This window comes from Triticum urartu, chromosome 6 (assembly GCF_003073215.2).
Source record: "Triticum urartu cultivar G1812 chromosome 6, Tu2.1, whole genome shotgun sequence".
Lineage (NCBI taxonomy): Eukaryota > Viridiplantae > Streptophyta > Magnoliopsida > Poales > Poaceae > Triticum > Triticum urartu.
Genome location: NC_053027.1, coordinates 105,348,217 through 105,369,361, shown reverse-complemented (window position 1 = coordinate 105,369,361; position 21,145 = coordinate 105,348,217). Strand labels below are relative to the sequence as shown.

At 47.9% G+C, this 21,145-nt stretch overlaps 1 protein-coding gene across 4 annotated transcripts; it reads left to right on the top strand.

Moving 5' to 3' along the window:
* Positions 1 to 748: 748 nt before the first annotated feature.
* Positions 749 to 20,751, top strand: LOC125516037 (zinc finger CCCH domain-containing protein 45-like). Of its 4 annotated transcripts, XR_007287217.1 has the most exons (5): positions 749 to 1,219; positions 3,214 to 3,605; positions 4,443 to 4,600; positions 18,661 to 18,747; positions 20,390 to 20,751. XR_007287217.1 is itself a non-coding variant. In XM_048681524.1 (2 exons), the coding sequence occupies exons 1-2, from the start codon at positions 828 to 830 to the stop codon at positions 3,617 to 3,619; spliced, it is 798 nt and encodes a 265-aa protein (XP_048537481.1). In that variant the 5' UTR covers positions 749 to 827. The 4 variants fall into 4 exon arrangements, 1 of the variants encoding a protein (XP_048537481.1); XR_007287218.1 differs by lacking the exon at positions 18,661 to 18,747; XR_007287219.1 differs by lacking the exons at positions 18,661 to 18,747; positions 20,390 to 20,751 and adding an exon at positions 5,105 to 7,359.
* The last annotated feature ends 394 nt before the right edge of the window (positions 20,752 to 21,145 follow it).

Here is a 21,145-nt window from a genome sequence, read left to right as displayed (position 1 = left end):
TGATGGCCCTGTCAGCGGCCGGTGTCGCCGCTTTCCCAGAGCTCGACGCCTACGTCAAGGAGGAGGTCATGGAGGACGTCCGGGCAGAGGCGCCGAGGGAGGAGGAGCCGACAGGATGGAACCCAGCCTTGGTCTGGCAGTCCTGAACATGGACGGAGACCGTGCCGTGCATGCCTGAGGTGAACGCCGACCCGTGGTCACCTTCCGCGCCATGTGAAGAGGTTGTGCACGCGCCACCGCATCCGCCACAACAGACGCCTCCCGCCCGGCAGGGGCCGCCAGCCTACCTCTAGCAGCCACCTCCATACGTCGACCTCACCGGTGATGACGACGGCTACGGAAGACGATGGCGACATTGGCGACGACGACCCCTATCTAGTTTTTTTAATGTCTTTATTAAGTTTATGTTTATATTGATGTGGTGAACCTGACTACCGTGGACGTTTTAATGTTTATATTAATGGCAATGTTTATGTAGGTATTTTTTGTGTTAAATTTTAAAGTTTAAATAATAGGATAATTTGAAATGCGGCGGATCGATTGGACACACCGACGACCGCGCGACCACAAGCGGATATGCGTGTCCGTTTGTTATCCCAAATGCCAAATGGGAGAAATCCAGACAAAACGCGCGTTTGTTTGGGGTTGTGCGTTGGAGTTTTCCTAACGCACGATCAGTGAGTGCACGATCCGACGGCTCGCAGCGCGGCCGACACGGCGCTACAATCAGTCGGCTAGATCTGGGTCGAAACGTTTTCCGATCAGACACAAAAATCTCAGCGCCCAAACCCTAGCTAGCCCCTCCCACCGTCACTCCCTCAATCCAAATGGACGGCGACGGCAGCCTCCGCTTCGACTTCGAGGACGACGTCGACGCTTCGAGCGCTGGATCCGGCTCCGCGTCCTCGGAAGCCCCCATCCTCGCCGTGGGAGGGCCGTCCCGTGGCCGCGGCCACGGAAGCATCGAAATGGACGGCGACGAGGACAGCCTCCGCTTCGACTTCGAGGACGGCCTCGACGCGGCCGGCGCTGGCACCGAATCCTCGGCCTGGCCCTTCGAAGCCCCCATCCCCTCCGCTGGAGGGCCGTCCCATGGCCCTGGCAGCCGCAGCATCCAAATGGACGGCGACGAGGGCAGCCTCCGCTTCGACATCGAGGACTACCTCGACTCCGTCGCCGCTGGATCCGGCTCCGACGAGGAGATCCCGGAGTGCAGAATGTGAGGAACACCTCCATCTCAAATCACTTCTATTTTAGTCCTGCGAAGTTTTTTTTTGACAGACTCCTGCGAAGTTTACAGAGGCTGAGAGAGAGGGAGGGAAACAGAGAGAGAGAGAGAGAGAGAGAGAGAGAGAGAGAGAGAGAGAGGCAGGGAGGGAGGGAGCTCCAGCCTCCGCACTACCTCCCCTCCACCCCTGCCACGATCCCCTCCCCCTGCGACCCCTTTTCCCTTTCTCCCGCTACCCCGCTTTCCACTCCTCGCGCCACCCCCTTCCCCCTCCTCCTTCCACCCCCTTTCCCCTCCAGATCTGCTACAGAGTTAGGTTATGTCTAGGGATGCAGAGCAGCGCCCGATCCGCCCCGCTTCCATGTCAAAAAGATTCAAGTTAGTTGTAATTCCTCCGTACAGGTTTAGCGAACTAACCTCATGCTTTTGCGGGCTTATGCCAGACTTGCATCCCTAGTTATGTCTATGAAGTTGTGATTTAATTAGCAATCAAATACAAAGTTAGGTTGTGTCTATGATGTTGTCACACCATACGTAATAAGCGTTATAATGTTATGAAGGGGGTCGGTTGCCATAAAATGCATTACGCCATAAAACATTGGTGTTTATGTATTTGCAGCGAATCCGCAACGGATACCGTATCCGATACGGATACTGCTCCAATATGTCCTGGATATGTATCCCCTGAGTATCAGGGAATAGGAGCTAGTTTGGTTTGTGCCCACAAGTTGATGCCTGGTAAAAAATGTTGCCTGGTGTGGACACAAGAAGCTAGCAATTGCTGCCTGGCCAGGCTGGCCTGAAGGAAATGTGTTTGGATGAAGCCTGGCCTGGTGAATAGTTAAATGGATTTGAAAAGGAATCTTGGACTGTACTGCTGACCTACTATAGCTGGAGGAGTGCCGTCGTTTTGTGATTAGTAATTCCCAGGCAGCAATTAGCATCCAGGCCGGCTGCCCAGGCGCTCGAAACTGGACGCCTGGGGTCGCCTCGGTCTGCCTGGACCAGGCTAACAAAAGTGCTCAAGTATCCAGGCCAGGCTGGCTTCCTCAGTCCCAGGACAGCAAGCAAACAGCTTCTCTGAAAATCCTGGCAGGTTCCAGGCCAGGCATGGCACGGCGAGGACATGAACCAAACTAACCCTAGATGATTTAAAACAATGCTGATACTTCATGGATACTGGATACTCGGCCGGTGTGTTTCGGATATGGTCCAGCCCAGTTAAGGGGTAAGTAGCGATACAACCCTAGTCCCCCGACGCCTCATATTTTCCGTCCCTGCTGCTTTCCTCCCGAGCTCCACAGCAAGCGGCGTCTGCTCGCCCAGCGGCGGCAGACTGGCGGCGAGCAGACAACGAGCTGCTCCTCTTCTCCTTTCTCTTCTAGTCTTCTTATGATCTCATCTCCTCTGATACTCTCCTCCAGATGGCTCCTCTTGCTGAACCTACCAACCTAAGGGCACCATTGTGGAGCCATGTTACAGTGTTAGTACTCTTCTGATCCTCTCCTATGGACTTCGACCTACCAGCTCAGTATTTTGGTGAATTAAAAAGAAAATTAAAACTTTTCCAAAATGGCGAATTCACGTATCTGCATCGGTCCGATGCTGATACGCGTATCAGTGTCTGTGCATTCTAGGTGCCCATGCTGTATGAATTTCTGGAGTAACCAACTATGATGGATTTAACAATTATCACATAATAGAACATAATTGGTAGGTTTTAATTTAGCTGATTCAGTTTGTTAATTTTTGGCGCCTTCAATTAAACTGGTTTTCGTATTGTTTAATTAGTGATTGATGGAATCTTTAACTTCTGTGACGATTCATATTGTTACTCAAAGTTCTGTCTCCTGTGCTACCCACTAGATCATATAATCTACTGTTTGACTTGGCATTTAAGCCCATTTCAATCTTCAGTGTAGCTGTTGTAAAGAGTGCTGTCAAAACTTTAACATAAACTGTCTTCCTTCCAATCTGAATTGCAGGTTTAGCGTGGGCTTTTGCCTTAATGGATCTAATTGCAAGTGCATGCATGTTAAGCTACCTGGGTCGCCTCCTGTTCAAGAAGTCCTCCAGAAGTTTCAACAGACGAATGCCTATAACTATGGTTCATCAAGCACAACTTATCAGCCTAGAGATAATAACTGTAAGCAGAAGGCGAAACCTCAAGTCCAGCATGAGTCGGTGCTGAAGAACCAAAATTTGGCTGTAAATGCTACTCTTGTACCACAACAACCTGCTGCTCAGCATGTGCAGACAGCAAATCCACCACCACACCTACAGCAGCAGCAAAATGCTCAGGTTCAAGGTGTCCATAATGGGTCATCTATCCAAAAACTACCGCAACTGCAAGCCCACTTCCACAAGGGCAATCAAGGTGGGAGCTTCTAGAAAGTTTTGTGAAGCTTTCAACAGATATTATATGAAAACTATAAACATAGCTGTATTACCTGTACCTGTCTTCAGGGATAATGAGTTCCCTGACTTGTTGTTCCTTATGCTTCCCGTCTTCTTGATAGAATGATGGGCTTACTTTTCAAAACTTGTTATGCAGTGTTCTTAACTGTCCTTTAGCAAGAGTCATAATTCGCTATTGTATTATGCTAGAAAAAACTAATTTTCTCTGAATAATTAGACAAATTAATCTATGGCTAAGCAATCAAGATGATTCCTATTAAACTAACATTATTGATTAGATGTACGTGTTCCTTGCATATTGATTAGATGTACGTGTTCCTTGCATAAAATGGTTTGGCGAGGAGAACATGAAATTGAGTCACTTGGCTGTTTACCTCTTTATGTAATTTGGAACTATGCCAATGGAATCTTGTGAGCACATTAAAGCAATATATGAGTTTTGGAATTATGCTCATAGCATTGTTTGAGCACATTAATACACAAATTTATTGCCTAGATACTTGTGACATTTGTATCTTCTAGGGACCACATAGGAAGTGATTTCCATGTTATTTTATGGCATAATCTGAAGCCAAAAGTGTTGTTGTAGTCTTTGTCCTTAGTAATAATCTAGAGGACAGAGGGCTGAGATGATCTGCCTTGTTGACTTGTCAAGACAATTTTAATGATCTCTCTTGCATTCCAAAATTTCATTATTTCTGTTCCATGCACATGCTTCCTTTTACAGAATAAAAAAATCAATGTTGAAGTGGTTCTAAGTTCTAACAGATTTTATGTTAACATGTTAAAAAACTAGGTACTTGGTTATTAAATGTTGCAACCAGGAGAATCTGGATTTTGGTTCAGTGGGGTGTTTGTGCCCCTCAAAAAGGATTAATGAGGTGAACTTGACGAAGCATGTCCATGGAGAGTGTCATTTCAATATTCCCCATCTCTAGAACTCATCATTTCCAGGTAAATCATACATTCCTCTTAGGCTCTCAGCTAGCAATAGCTAATACAATTACACATACACCTCTGTTACACAATATATGCTATAATTTACTTTTAGGGGAAACTATTTATGTGTCTTCTATATATGGTTGTAGATTAATTGTAGTATTTATTGCTGTTGAGAATAGAGCACGAAATTAACTTAGTCTAGTTATTAAGGGAGTTAATTAATGGTACAGGTGGATCGGTAATCATGAGTTTTTTTTTGACGTAATCATGACTTCATCTCATTTATACCTTTTGGTATTTTTCTTTGTCATTTAGCTCTAAGCACACGGAACACGGATTTAATGGCCTAGCTTCCAAACTCAAACGTCAGTTCTAAAAAAAAGGACATTAAGTGGAAGAAAATATTGCCTCCAAAACAAGTGACAAGTATTTATATACAGACAAGACAAACTTCTAACCTACATGTATTTTGGACGAAGGTGGCAATCTAGTATAATATCATTTGTTTTGGAACAGAGTAGTTGAAAAGTAAAATAGTGCTATTCTGTTGGATACATCAAATTATAGCTGAACACACTTTCTTCAGTGTCTGTGCAAAACTTCTAGAATTAGTGGCGGAATTTAGAAATATGCTCACAGAAGCCCATTGTGGTCAGAACTTCTCTCCAGTGGCTTATCCATACTTTCTTTATGGTTTATCCATACTTATTTTAATTTGTCATCATTCCACATTATATCTTTCCAGTGGTGGATAGTACTACTCTTTCTCACTGATGGAATATAGCATCTCATAGCAGATTAGATGACATAAGCTTGTGTATTCACACCATACTGCATTGCATGCTAATATTTATTGATTCTGTTAACTGTGAAAGAACTACACCGAGTTTCTCCTCGCATAATACTTCGTATTTAACAACAGATCTTATGCTATAGACATTTCCACTAATTTATGCTTAAAGGGGAAATATTTATGTCTTCTAAGGGGACTAAAGGCTTTGTTGTTGTTGTTGATAGTAGAGCATGTAAATAGCTTCTTAGTTTAGTTATTTATAAGGAAGTTGGTTGATGGTAGAGATGCTCTGGTAATCATGAGTCATTTTTCTCTTTTTTAATTTTTAATGGTATCATGACTAAATGAACCATTCATTAACATGTTTTTTTTATCTTCTATTGTACCTCCAGTTTGGTACATTTTTGTCATTTAGCTCCAAGCTATGGGACAAGAAGCATTTAATGACTTAGTTTTTAAAAAGAGATTGACTCAATTGTATGCCCAACTCACATCAGCACCCAAAGAATGTTAATAGGAGCATTTAGTAGAAAATATTGCCGCCAAAACTAGAGTAACAAACAAGTATGTAACACAACATATATTCTGCTTTGATGGTTGTAATTTGGTAATAATATAATTTGTTTTGTAATACAGTAGTCTAAAAGTAAAATTATGCTATTCAGTTGGATACTAAATTATTGTTAAATTCACCTTTTTCAAGGGCTCTTGAAAGGTTACTTCTAAGTTTGGTGGCTACACTCGTGGTTGGATTTGGAAATTTACTTACAGAAGTTCATTATGGTTAGAATTTCTCTCCATTGGCTCAAGGTACAACAAATTATGGAAATCCGCCCGCCCGAGTACTAGGAACTGGCTGCCGCGGCCCCACATCGAAGCATGCCTGCCCCGCCACGTGTCTCGCTCGTCAGCCGCCGACCCACCCTAGCCGCCACCGTCCCAGAGCGAAGCATCCGCGCCCCGCCACCTGTCGTCCTCACTAGCTGCTGGCCTCCATTGCGGTCTTTGCGATGATCCTGATGTTGTTGTCAGGTGTTGGCTGCTAGTGCCCCTGCTTGCTGATTTTCAGCGCCTCTGTCGCTGCTTGGTGGGTCGGTCCTTTCTCTGTTCCATGCTCATCGACATCATTTGATTTTGCTTGGTTCCCTTTGAGCATTGTAAAAAGAAGGCAATTTCTTTGTCACCGGGCTTCGTTTCCATCCCTTGCTACCCGTAGATTTTTGACGATGTTGATTGCACTGACTTCATTTCCCACATGGGCATTCACTTGCGTGGTCTGCGTCTCTGGGCATACTCTCTGGCGAGGTTTCTTATCTGTTGTGCCCTGTTGCCCCTGTGGAATCTTCACCACTCCCTATGACTGTTGTTGATAAGGCTGTCGCTCATGCTGCTAAGGTTGCTGATGATGTCACATGATGCCTAAGATCAAAACGTAAACTATCAAGGGCTTGACCAGGCAGCGGTGCTGCACGTAGGTCCTACCATGCGGTGGCTACTACACGCAGCAACCACGACCCGTAAATGCGAGCACATGGCGAAAGACAGAAGAGAGCAATAGCCGGTAGGGCCGTAGGCTGGTGCGCACATGCATCCCGATTCCGATCCCAAACACTAATGGGTCACGACTACCCCACCTCTCTTGCTGCTTTCATCCCTATCATGTGATTCTTCTCCCAAAAAAGCACAAGTCGTGAAATCCACACCAGATATAGTTACAACTGTACAACTGCCCCCAGAAAACTCCAAGGAGAGACAAAAAAAGGACACAGAGAAGTCTTTGGTCGAGTAAAACAAGATCTAATATTCAGGCAATGCATGATTCAGCAGTGGATGTATTAAGTCTAGTTGCTAGTTTGGTTTCATGCCTGGGAGGTCGACCATGGAAGCCATTTTCTTGGTACGACAACTTATGGAGAGATACAAGGAGCAAAAGAAGGACTTGCATATGGTGTTCATTGACTTGGAGAAGGCCTATGATAAGATACCGCGGAATGTCATGTGGTGGGTCTTGGAGAAACACAAAGTCCCAGCAAAGTACATTACCCTCACCAAGGACATGTACGATAATGTTGTGACAAGTGTTCGAACAAGTGATGTCGACACTGATGACTTCCGGATGAAGATAGGACTGCATCAGGGGTCAGCTTTGAGCCCTTATCTTTTTGCCTTGGTGATGGATGAGGTCACAAGGGATATACAAGGAGATATCCAATGGTGTATGCTCTTTGCGGATGATGTGGTGCTAGTTGATGATAGTCGGATGGGGGTAAATAGGAAGTTAGAGTTATGGAGACAAACCTTGGAATCGAAAGGGTTTTGGCTTAGTAGAACTAAAACTGAGTACATGATGTGCGGTTTCAGTACTACTAGGTGTGAGGAGGAGGTTAGCCTTGATGGGCAGGTGGTGCCTCAGAAGGACACCTTTCGATATTTGAGGTCAATGCTGCAGGAGGATGGGGGTATTGATGAAGATGTGAACCATCGAATCAAAGCCGGATGGATGAAGTGGCGCCAAGCTTCTGGCACAAGGGATATACAAGGAGATATCCAATGGTGTATGCTCTTTGCGGATGATGTGGTGCTAGTTGATGATAGTCGGATGGGGGTAAATAGGAAGTTAGAGTTATGGAGACAAACCTTGGAATCGAAAGGGTTTTGGCTTAGTAGAACTAAAACTGAGTACATGATGTGCGGTTTCAGTACTACTAGGTGTGAGGAGGAGGTTAGCCTTGATGGGCAGGTGGTGCCTCAGAAGGACACCTTTCGATATTTGAGGTCAATGCTGCAGGAGGATGGGGGTATTGATGAAGATGTGAACCATCGAATCAAAGCCGGATGGATGAAGTGGCGCCAAGCTTCTGGCACAAGGGATATACAAGGAGATATCCAATGGTGTATGCTCTTTGCGGATGATGTGGTGCTAGTTGATGATAGTCGGATGGGGGTAAATAGGAAGTTAGAGTTATGGAGACAAACCTTGGAATCGAAAGGGTTTTGGCTTAGTAGAACTAAAACTGAGTACATGATGTGCGGTTTCAGTACTACTAGGTGTGAGGAGGAGGTTAGCCTTGATGGGCAGGTGGTGCCTCAGAAGGACACCTTTCGATATTTGAGGTCAATGCTGCAGGAGGATGGGGGTATTGATGAAGATGTGAACCATCGAATCAAAGCCGGATGGATGAAGTGGCGCCAAGCTTCTGGCATTCTCTGTGACGAGTGCCACAAAAGCTAAAAGGCAAGTTCTACGGGACGTCGCTTCGACCCGCAATGTTGTATGGTGCTGAGTTTTGGCCAACTAAAAGGCGACATGTTCAACAATTAGGTGTGGCGGAGGTGCGTATGTTGAGATGGATGTGTGGCCACACGAGGAATGGATCGAGTCTGGAATGATGATATAAGAGATAGAGTTGGAATTGAAGAGAAGCTTGTCCAACATCGTCTGAGATGGTTTGGGCATATTCAGCGCAGGCCTCCAGAAGCTCCAGTGCATAGCGGACGGCTAAAGCGGGCGGAGAATGTCAAGAGAGGTCGGGGTAGACCGAATTTGACATGGGAGGAGTCTGTTAAGAGACTTGAAGGATTGGAGTATCACCAAAGAACTAGCTATGGACGGGTGCGTGGAAGCTTGCTATTCATGTGCCAGAGCCATGAGTTGCTCGCAAGATCTTATGAGTTTCACCTCTAGCCTACCCCAACTTGTTTGGGACTAAAGGCTTTGTTGTTGTTGCTCTTGCCAGATTAGTAGTATTAATTTGTCACATTAATTGTGCCAAAAATTACGGATGCGATCTGCTGTACATGCCTATTTCCCTTGGTTACCATAATAGCTTCATATGTTTCCAAATTAATTGCCTCAAGTTGCCAAAGATGGATTTGCTATTTTCACCAACACCTAATTTACAGATTAGTTATCTCTAATTGCTAGATTCGCTATATTGGTTTCCGAATTAATTGTCTCAAGTTGTCGAAGATGGATTTGATGTACTCACCTGCACCTAGTTTCCAGATTAGTTATCTCTAATTGGCAGATTGGTTGTACTAATATCCAAATTAATTGTATCAAGTTACCAAAAATGAATTTTGTTGTACACGTAATTTCTAGATTAGTTGTCTCTACTTTCCAGATTTGGTGTATCAGTTGCCATACTGGTTGCCGACCTTGCCATTCTCGTGCCTGTGCCCCCCCCCCTCCCTTGTCGAAAATCCCTAGCGCTCGTATACATGTGACTGACTGAGAGATCCCGTGGCACCTCCTAGAGTCCTAGGCCCCATTCTATCCCATCGTCGTCTAGCTCGCTGGCGATTCAGATCACCCCATGAAGTCTGAAAAAAACACTGCAAAAAACAGTGATGCAAAACAGAGGGAGAGGAGCGTGGATGGGGGTGCGCTCACTAGTGTTAGAGTTATATTATAAGTCATGTACCCCTTTGTATTTATCCCATTGTATAAGGGGTTTCCTGCATATGTTTCACATCTGTACATGTATATATATCGGCCTATGGCCTCATGGGAATACAAGTTGCTTTCCTAACATGGTATTAGAGCTTTAGGGTTTTTTTTCGCACGCGCAACTCGTGCTCCTATCGATCCACGCCCTCGTCGATCTCCCTCCTGCTCCAGCGCGCTCGAACTTCTCCAGCCGCCAGGGGTGCCCGGTTCCCCCCATCGCTAGGTCCTCCAGCTCGCCAGGGGCGCCCAATCCCTAGGGCTCCCGATTCCTCTAGTCGCCAGGGGCGCTCGCCTTCTCCCGATTCCTCCAGTCGCCAGGGCTGCCTGATCCAGTCGCCAGAGCCTGATCCAGTCGCCAGAGTCCAAGCCGCGCCTAGCCTTTCTCTGGATCCAGCCGCGCCTGCCTCTCCTGCGATCCAGCACTCCCAGCGGCAGCCTGGGTGCCAGCGCTGATTTTCCTGCAGCCGTCCCCTGCTGCTGGCGACGGCTGTCTGCGGTTCTCGTCGGGATCGTCTCGTACTTGTTTCCTAAAAAAATGTCTGCTGCATCTGGCTATGTTGCTGTCCCTCGCTGTCCGATGATTTTCGATGGTACTAACTACACCGAGTTCACTGGCTTTATGCGCATTCACATGCGTGGCATCCGTCTCGGGTGTTCTTTCTGGCGAGGTCTGCTGTCCGCCACGTCCGGTTCCTCCGGTGGCCCCTACTCCGCCGACTCCATTGGTTCTTGCTCCGGATGCTAATCAGGCCGCCAAGGATGCGGCTAAGCTTGTTGATGAGGCTGCTGATCGTGCTTATGATGAGAAGATTTTGGCTTATGAGGAGGCTCTTCAGATTTATCATGGTGCTCTGTCTGCTTACACCCAGTGGCTTGATGATGATGCTCGTGCTGCAGCTGTTCTCACTGCTAGTGTTCTGCCTCAGTTTGCTTCTGAGTTTCTGGGTCTTCCTACTGTCTTTGAGATGTGGACCCGTCTTCGTCAGCGCTATCAGCCCTCTGGTGATGCCTTATACCTTTCTGTGGTCCGTCAGGAGCATGTTCTTCAGCAGGGTGACTCTACTGTTGATGACTTCTATGCACAGAGTTTTGCTATCTGGCGCCAGCTTGATTCTCTCCGCAGTGCTGGTTGTCGTACCTGCCCCTGTTGCCAGGCTGTCCAGGCCAATTTGGAGTTTCATCGCGTCTATGAGTTCCTGTCTCGGCTTCGTAAGGAGTTTGAGCCCCGGCGTGCTCAGTTGTTTGCTCGTGGCTGTATTTCTCTCATGAAGGCGCTTTCTGAGATTCGTGCTAAGGTGACTCGCTTACGTGGTGCTGGTTTGCTGGAGGTTCCCTCTGTGCTCGCTACTCGGGCTCCTACGCCACCTACTGCACCGACCCCTTCTCGCTCGAGTGCATCGCCGCTTTTGCCCACTCCTTCTGGAGGCTCAGGTCGCCCCCGTCCACATTGCGACTACTGCAACAATGATGGTCATCTTGAGTCTCAGTGCTACACGAAGAAGAAACACCTGCGCAAGGCGCGATCATCATCTTCAGGGACTTCGTCATCCACCTCGACAGCTTCAGCCATTGCTTTGACTGAGCAGGATATTCTGAGACTTAAGTGTCTGCTCGTGGCTTCAGGTTCTTCCTCGACGGGTACTGCTGGTTCTGTGACTGATGCTTCCCGCACTGAGCAATCACCCTCTACACAGTCAGGTACATCTCCATGGGTTCTGGACTCTGGAGCTTCTTTTCATATGTCTTCTCATACTTCCTTCCATTTTGTCCTCTCTTCGCTCGCTGGATTCTCCTGTTCATGTCCTCACTGCTGATGGTACTCCACTTTCTGTTGTTAGTAGAGGCACTCTTACCACTCCTTACTCTGTTCCTGATGTTGCTCATGTTCCTCGACTTACCATGAATCTATTTTCTGCTGGTCAACTTACTGATTCTGGTTGTCGCGTCATCCTTGACGTTGACTCTTGTTCTGTCCAGGACCGTCGCACGCACACTCTGGTTGGGGCTGGCCCTCGCCGTCGTGATTCTCAGGGTCTTTGGGAGTTGGACTAGCTTCATGTTCCTTCTGCTGCCACCACTATCGCCAGTTCCTCCGCTTCAGTCGCCTTTGTTATTGGTTCCTTCAAGCAGTGGCATCATTGACTTGGTCATCTGTGTGGCTCTCGGTTGTCGTCTTTAGTTCGTCGAGGCCTTCTGGGGTCTGTCTCAAGAGATGTCTCTTTAGAGTGTCAGGGTTGTCGTCTTGGCAAGCAGATTCAGTTACCATATTCACATAGTGAGTCAGTGTCTAAGCGTCCTTTTGATTTAGTCCATTCTGATGTATGGGGTCCGGCTCCTTTCGCTTCGAAAGGTGGTCATAAATACTACATTATTTTCATAGATGACTTCTCTCGTTACACATGGCTTTATTTCATGACTTCTCGTAGTGAGGTGTTGTCTATTTATAAGCGTTTTGCTGCCATGGTTCATACTCAGTTCTCTTCACCCATTCGTGTTTTTCGTGCTGACTCTGCTGGCGAGTATATCTCTAAGATGTTGTGTGGTGTTCTTGCTGAGGAAGGCACTCTCTCTCAATTCTCTTGTCCTGGTGCTCATGCTCAGAATGGTGTGGCTGAGCGAAAGCATCGTCATCTTCTTGAGACGGCTCGTGCATTGCTGATTGCTGCCTCTCTCCCGCCTCATTTTTGGCTGAGGCCGTCTCCACCTCCACCTATCTTATCAATCTCCAGCCTTCCGCTGCTCTACAGGGTGGTGTTCCTTTCGAGCGTCTTTTTGATCGTTCTCCTGATTATTCGATGCTTCGCTTGTTTGGTTGTGTTTGCTATGTTCTTCTTGCTCCTCGCGAACGCACCAAACTGACCGCTCAGTCTGTTGAGTGTGTCTTCTTAGGCTACAGTGATGAGCATAAAGGCTATCGTTGTTGGGATCCTATCGGTCGTCGGATGCGTATCTCTCGAGACGTGACTTTTGATGAGTCTCGTCCCTTCTACCCACGCCCATCTTCCTCGACCTTTTCAGTGGAGGATATCTCTTTCCTCACTTTTCCTGACTCACCTATCACCCCCGTCGAGCCTGTGCCTATTTGTTCCGCTCCCTCTGCTTCCCCACCTCTAGTCGATTTGCTGCCACCATCTTCCACGGTCTCCTCGTCTAGCATGTCACCGGATTCTACACCTTCATCTCCGATGACTTCTTCGTCGCCACCCCATGATTCTACCTTGGCGATTCCTCCTTCTATTGTTCCATCTTTTCCTCAGTATTACACTCGTCGTTCACGTCCTGTGGATGCCTCCGTGGATGTGTCGTCATCTTCCTCTCAGCCTACTTATGGCTTGCGTTCTCGTCCTCGTCCGCCTGTTGATCGCTTTGGATTTCCCACCGTTGGTGCTGCTGTTCTTGAGCCGACTTCTTATCGTCAGGCTGTTGTTCATCCTGAATGGCAGTTTGCGATGGCAGAGGAGATTGCTGCTCTTGAACGCACTGGTACCTGGGATCTTGTTTCCCTTCCTCCCGGAGTCCGTCCCATCACTTGTAAGTGGGTCTACAAGGTTAAGACTCACTCCGATGATTCTCTTGAGCGTCACAAAGCTCGTCTTGTGGCTCGTGGTTTTCAGCAGGAGCATGGTCGTGATTATGACAAGACTTTTGATCCTGTGGCCCATATGACCACTGTTCGTACACTTCTTGCCGTTGCCTCTGCACGCCACTGCTCTATATCTCAGCTTGATGTTAAGAATGCTTTTCTTAATGGTGAGCTGCGTGAGGAGGTGTACATGCAGCCACCACCTGGGTATTCTGTTCCTGATGGCATGGTCTGTCGTCTTCGTCGCTCTCTCTATGGCCTTAAGCAAGCCCCCCGTGCCTGGTTTGAGCGTTTTGCCTCTGTGGTCACTGCTGCTGGTTTTTCAGCAAGTGCTCATGATCCAGCATTGTTTATTCACCTTTCTCCTCGTGGTCGGACTCTTCTTCTTCTCTATGTTGATGACATGGTCATCACTGGGGATGACCCCGAGTATATTGCCTTTGTAAAGGCCCGTCTTAGTGAGCAGTTTCTTATGTTTGATCTTGGCCCTCTTCGCTACTTTCTTGGGATTGAAGTCTCTTCTACCTCTGATGGCTTTTTTATATCCCAGGAAAAGTATATCCAGGATCTTCTTGCTCGTGCTGCTCTTACTGACGAATGCATTGTTGAGACTCCTATGGAGCTCAATGTTCACCTCCGTGCTACTGATGGTGATCCCCTCCCTGACCCGACGCGTTATCGTCATCTTGTTGGCAGTCTTGTCTATCTAGCTGTCACTCGTCCGGATATCTCTTATCCGGTTCATATTCCGAGTCAGTTCGTCTCCGCTCCCACATCGGTCCACTATAGTCATCTCCTTCGTGTTCTCCGATATCTTCGGGGCACAATCTCTCACCGTCTATTCTTTCCTTGCTCCAGTTCTTTACAACTTTAGGCTTATTCGGATGCTACGTGGGCTAGTGATCCTTCAGATCGCCGTTCACTTTCTGCTTACTGTGTTTTTCTTGGTGGTTCTCTCATTGCCTGGAAGACGAAGAAACAGATTGCAGTTTCCCGTTCGAGTGCCGAGGCTGAGTTGCGAGCAATGGCTCTTTTGACGGCAGAGGTGACTTGGTTACGGTGGTTACTTCAGGATTTTGGTGTTTCTGTCACTACACCGACTCCGCTCTTATCTGACAGTACAGGTGCTATTAGCATTGCGCGCGATCCTGTGAAGCATGAGCTCACCAAGCATATTGGTGTTGATGCTTTCTATGTACGCGCTGGTGTGCAGGATTAGGTTATTGCTCTTAGTATGTGCCTTCCGAGTTACAGTTGACGGATTTCCTGACGAAGGCCCAGACTAGAGCACAACATGGCTTTTATCTCTCCAAACTCAGTGTTGTTCATCCACCATGAGTTTGAGGGGGGGTGTTAGAGTTATACTATAAGTCATGTACCCCTTTGTATTTATCCCGTTGTATAAGGGGTTTCCTGCATATGTTTCACATCTGTACATGTATATATATCGGCCTATGGCCTCATGGGAATACAAGTTGCTTTCCTAACAACTAGAAGCCGAGGCGCTCTAGCGTCGGAGCAGGCCCGCAACAAGGAGCGACACGAGCTACCTCCGGTATGGAGGAGCGATCTTGCTGAAGAAATAAAGGGATAGAGGGGGGGGGGAGCGGCGGAGAAGAAAATGCTACATACTAAGAATCCCTTGGGCTTGATGTGTGCGCTACTTTCGTTTCGCTGAACTGCGCGATGTGCAGGCATGGATCTCAGCGCCCCGCCGCACGGGAGGGTGAGGATGCACACGCCCCTTGTTAGATTTTCCCAACTATGAAAAAAGATTCGCACTCTTGCGGTGATTAGTGATCAATTGATTGCCTAGTCTTAGTGGAGGCCGTGGACTCTTACCGCGACCAGCTAACTGCCTACACTCTGTGGCTTGATGGTGATGCTCTGGCTCGTGTTGTGTCCGTCCTCATCGCGAATGTCCTGCCTCAGCTTTCTTATGAAATTGTGGGACTCTTTCAGCCTTCATCATATGGACTCACCTTTGTCAGCAATACCAACAGTCTGGTGATGCCATTTACCAATCCGCAGGGGTAAAACTTCAGCAGGAAGATGCCGCTGTTGATGAGTTCTACGCTTAAGAGTTCTGCTATTCAACGTCAGCTGGATTATCTTTGCATTGCTGGTTGTCACACATGCTTTTGTTGCGTGGTTGTTTGTGTTGACCTGTAGTTCCAACGAATTCCTAAGTTCTTGATGTGGCTCTGTAAGGAGTTTGAGCCATGACATGCCCAACTCTTTGTGAATGTGCTCCATGTCTCTTCTGAAGGCACTCACATAGATACACGTAGAGGAGACTCATCTGCATGGTGCTGGTTTAATAGAGCTTCCTCTAGTGCTACACTGAATACTACTAGCTACCTGCCCATGTGTTGCAACGGGGCATACATGTTCTATTGGTTCAATAACAATCATGTCCGACATATACCTTACGCCCATCATATTCTAGATTTTGTAAGATTTGATTTGATTTGAGTATGGGTAGGGGATGGTAAGGAAAGATTTGATTTAGTCGAGGTCTTGTTAAGATTTGATTTTAGTTGGATATGGGCAAGGGAAGGCAAGGTAAGTTTTGATTTAGTTCAGGTTTTGATAAGATTTGATTTGATTGAGTTGATGCGGGACATGGTTACGGTAAGATTTGATTGAGTTAATGCATGATATGGTTTCCAATAGGAAAAGGAAAGGAAAGTATCGTTGTGGTTTTGATTATTCCAAACTAAGGAGGGCATGAAGAGGAAACACCAATGTAAGGGGGCGAGGGAGGAGGTGAGGAGAACGTACCAACTCCGCAATATCGCTTGCACCTCCTAGAGCATCTACAACCGGGCTCCTCAAACCCTCGCTAAACGTTCGAGGGGACAACCTGGCCACTGCCTGGTCACGAATTCGCCACCCAACCGCTCGCCTATACCCTGCCCAAACGATCGAGCCGACCGGCACCCTCATACCTAGTCCAAATGTGGGGCGGTCCGAACGCGGCCCCCACGTCGGGCTGGCCTAGTCTGACCCCACAAATACCCCACCCTGGACAAAACCTCAGAGTCCACTCTTGACTGCACCGCTCCATTGCCTGTCTCCTTTCGTAGTTTCGTCCACTCTGCAGCCCCTCCCCTTGCCACACCATGTCCAACTCCAGCAACGGATCCATCAACGAGTCAGACTTCATTGTCTAGGGGGCGCTCAAGGAGGTATCTAACTCCTCCGCCTCGGACGACGAGGAGCACATCCTCCGCATTGCCCTTCGCCGTTCGTGGATGGATAGGGGCGGGAACTCAAGCTCCGCGGCCTCGGTGGCCCGAAGGGGAAGCTCCGCATTGGCCTGAAGCCACACATCGTTGTCCGCGCCCTCCCCTGTCATGTGGCGGGGCGACTAGTGGTGCTTGGCACATCTAGCCGTTGCTTCTCCCGAGCGGCGCTGGGTGCTCGTGCTCGCACTGCAGAGCCTGCTGCCATGGCTGCCTGAGTTGAAGGCGCGGGTCGATCGTCATGCAAGGCAGAGGGCCGTGCAGGCCTTCAGCCGGCCCGATTGTGGGTCGTGCAGATCCATGCTCGAGCCCCCCCTCCCCCTCCCCACCGATCTCCTCCGCGACGCATCTGCCGGTCCTTCACATCGGTGGAGACGGACACTCGCCGCCGCCGCTGTCGCAAAAATGCGAAGGTGCTCCGTATTGGCATCGAGAAGTCCGAGCGCCTCGTGAAGCAGAAGGCGGCGGCCGTGGCAAAAGCCGCCCGACTCACTAAGGAGCAGGCCCACGCCGCTAGGCGTCTGGCTGGGTCCGTTCCGCACATCCGCATGGTTGAGCAGAAGCTCTGCCGTCCCTGCCGACGAGGCGTGAGCTTTGGCTTGTCAACAACCATGAATATTCGGCAGCCATAGCCATGGGAACAAGATTCTGCACATCTGCCATGGCCGCCATGAGCTTGTATTGCCCCATTGATGTGAGGTGGAGGGGGTATTCAAGGAGAGACCCGCGTTAATGGAGCGACGCAAGTTCTGGTGTTGAGGGGATCAGGTGATCTAGACAAAGCAACTGTTTTTTCTTTTCCTATTTTTGTTCTGCTCGGTTTATTTCCTAAGGAAATGCTCGGTGGACTGGTGCGTTATGGGCTTGGTTGGCGTAATGGTCTGCTGATGGTGTTTATACACTCTTAATAATACATATACCAGACTAACACATATACAGGCTCAGGACACCAACCAAACATCTGTCCATCAGGAGTTCAGGACTGCCTGACCAGGCAAAAAATCATCAACATCTCAGGCTGAGGATTTTCTCCAGGCATGAAGCTGAGGACAGTAACCAAACTAGTGATAAGTCTGGCATCCCCTCCGTATCTACTAGCATCTACTAGTAGTTTGCTATCATATTTTGCTATGTAGCTATGTTGAAGATGCTACCGAACAATCTATGTCTTGCTATGTCGAACTTGGTATGTCCTGTCCTGTTTATATGTTGATCTACGTCTTGCTATTTTCATGTTGCATGCATTGCATGGATTTGGGGGTTTGCATATGAGGGGGACGGCTGTGGACGCGGACATTTGAGGTTTGAGGGGTGATTGGACACGTCCGAGGATATATAGGGGTTCAAATTAGTACTACCTCCCTTCCAAATTATAAGATGTTTTGGATATTTCAATATGGTCTACATAGACTGAAATGAGTGAACAAACACACTAAAACGCGTCTATATACATCTGATTCTCATTTTTTTTATAAGATCTTATAATTTGGAATGGAGGGAGTACATTCTGGTTGTAGATGCTCTAAAGTGTTAGGGTTGTAAACTTGGTAAACAGATTCAGTTATCTTAATGTTCACCTCCGAGCTTCTGATGGTGAGCCTCTTTATGGTCTGACTCACTAATGTCATCTTGTTAGCTGCCTTGTCTAACTAGCATCTCCTATCCAGTTCGCGTTCTGGGTCACCTCCTTCGGGTTCTACATATCGTTCGCATCTCTAGCCACTTTCTGCTTAATGTGTCTTTTCTTAGTTTCTCATTGCCAGCAAGACAAAGAGACATATTGCAATTTCCTGTTTGAGCAGAGGCCGAGGTTGCAAGCTATGGCTCTTGTGACAGAGGTGACTTGATTACGGTGGTCACTTGAGGATTTTTGTCTTTCTGTTACTACATCGACTCCTCTTTTGTCTAACAACTCATGTGCTATTGGTATTTCTTGAGATTTGGTAAAAGCAATAGCTCAACAAACATATTGGTATTGACGCTTATATGAGATAATAGGTACAAGATCAGGTTGCTCTTCGGTATGTGCCTTCGGAGCTTCAGTTGGAGGCCTTGGGAATAGATCAGGATATTTCCCTCGTAAAAGTAAGTTTGTATATTCACGCTATTGTGCACTGCATCCTAAAACTTATTAATTGCCTAAGAAATTGTTATAAGTTTCTTACAGATCTTATGCTAAAGACATTCCCACTTATTTATATTTCCTTGGCCTTGAACTTGAATTAACTCAATTGAACTCACATTCCAAATGGATCTTATCTTTTTGTAGCAAGTCAGTTAAGGAGAGCAAGCCAATTAAGAAAATATTTCAATCATGGTCTTTAGGGTGTGTGTGAGGTAGTTACGGGAGATGTGTAGAGACTAGAGAGTAAGCCAATTCAGGAATCTTATCATTGCAGTCTGAATACATGGTTGCTATTATCTTGGGCCTATTTTTACGTATCATCTCCCTCCTTTCCTTTATGTGGTCATCTTGACCAGGCGTCAAAAATGAGACAACAGTATACAATACTACTCCCTCCGTTCCAGTTTATAGTGCGCATAAGTTTTTTAGAGTTATTCCACTATGTAGTGCGTATAAGCAACTTTGTGCTCTTCTGGACAAAAGTAACCCCGGAACTGCATGGAGGCACCCATGGCCTTTATCCCCTTCCTCCCGCACACAACATGCATCGCAGGTGGCCGGGAGTCGGGATTGGACCAGCAGCGACGTGGACCACGCCAATGCCTCCCGTTCCCCTGCTCCGGCGACAAGGAGCAACGACCGAGGAGCACGGCGGCTGGATCTTGGAGCGGACATAGCGGCGACACCTAAGCTGGGCAGCTCCACGAGGACATGCTTGAGCGCGTCCTGGCTTCTTCAGTCTCCGGTGCGTGTGCCGGTAGTGGCGCGAGGCCGCGGGGTCGCCTGCCTTCCTTGCCGCCTGCGCATGCCTCTCCGCCCGGCCGGATCCAGGAAATTGTTGTGGTGAGGCGGTCAGGTGCCGCCGAAGACCTCCTGTGAGCTCGGGGTTGGCCTCCTTTCCTCTGTGTCGGCCGGATCCAAGAGATTGTGGTGGCGAGGCGGCCGGTGTCACCGCGTCCTTGGCCGCCTTCTCCGCGTTCTCCACTGGCGGCCGGCGTCCACCGCAAGCGGGCAGCAACACCGCGTCCGTGACGGTGGCTGGTGTCCCCGCTCTGCTTTCTCCGTGTCCATGGTCAGCATCGACGCGTATACTGCCGACGGCCAGCGGCACCGCCTGCGGCCAGCTTCTTCCCTTCCGCCGCCGGCGGCCGGCGTCACCAAGCCCGCGGCTGGCTTCTTCCCTTCCGCCAGCGTCGGCCGGCGTCACCACGCCCGCGGCTGGCCTCTTCCCTTCCGCCGGCGTCGCCCACGCCGGTGTTTGCTAGCTAGTACTAGTACTAGTTGTGTGTGCGAGGGACAGAGAAAGCAGGGTTATTCTCGTCCAAAGCTAGCCTCCAGCACATGCGTTGGTATTAGAGTCTGAATCTACGCGCACTATATTCCGGAACGGAGGGAGTACTAGATTAGGATAACTTGGCGCTTACCATCCAGGTTAGCTAATTGAATTAAGTATTGTATACCACTACATGTACTTTAATTTGTTGGTAGCTGACCAATGAGTACCTCAGAACTGAATGAAGCTAACTGATGGTTTGTAACCATTTAGTACTTAGTTTACCCCAATTTGCGGCTACGAAATTGAAATCCTGGATCTTGTTGCAGGCTGCACTGATCGCTGCTAAGGCACAGGGTGCTGATGACGTCGCTGACAACGAAGGCAAGGGCATCATGCTATTTGTCAGTACAAGGGAAGCGAAGAGAATGGTGAGGACTGTGGCTGATCTACTGAAGGAAGCTGTACGTGATAGTTTATTTCTACGGTGATTGTTTTCTTCCTGCCGATTCCTCAAGAGGATATGGGGCCTCTTCCCATTGAGGCATATATGTATTCCTGAGTATATCTTGCATGTACTGTCTTGTCATAGCAAGCAACTTGGGACCAGCTTCAGACAAATAGTATGTTTCAGTTTTGAACCAAACTAGGCTACTCCTGCAATGAATGAATTTCCGTTTTGGTTTGCACACACAGTGGATTGTACTGCTGTTCTTTTTTTTGGGCAAGTCCCCAGATTGTACTCGTCCACAAATAAATGCATGCAGTGGGTTCATAATTCATGCTAGTATGTATGACAAAAGGCGCAGAATTGACAGCAATTTCATGGTCCATCTGCATCTCCAGCAGAAAGCACTATTCAGCCACAGATTATCGGCCGAGAAGAAGTTGGTAAACTGACACAGTACAACTGTTGGCAAACATCTGGAAGAAGCACAGATTTCAGTTCCCCATTGTGGAGAAAACCAGGCCAGGTTGCAAGGGGTGATCTGGGTCCAAATCCGGGTCTGAACTGAAGATCTGAAAGAGATGGGAATCACTAGACAGAAATCATAATGGGGCTAAGGAAAATGCACGTATCTTTG

Bases quoted from the DNA above. Each gene is read 5' to 3' on its own strand.
- LOC125516037 (XM_048681524.1), top strand. From the start codon at position 828: ATGGACGGCGACGGCAGCCTCCGCTTCGACTTCGAGGACGACGTCGAC. The intron at 1,220-3,213 runs GTGAGGAACACC...TCTGAATTGCAG, and splicing joins GAGATCCCGGAGTGCAGAAT to GTTTAGCGTGGGCTTTTGCC.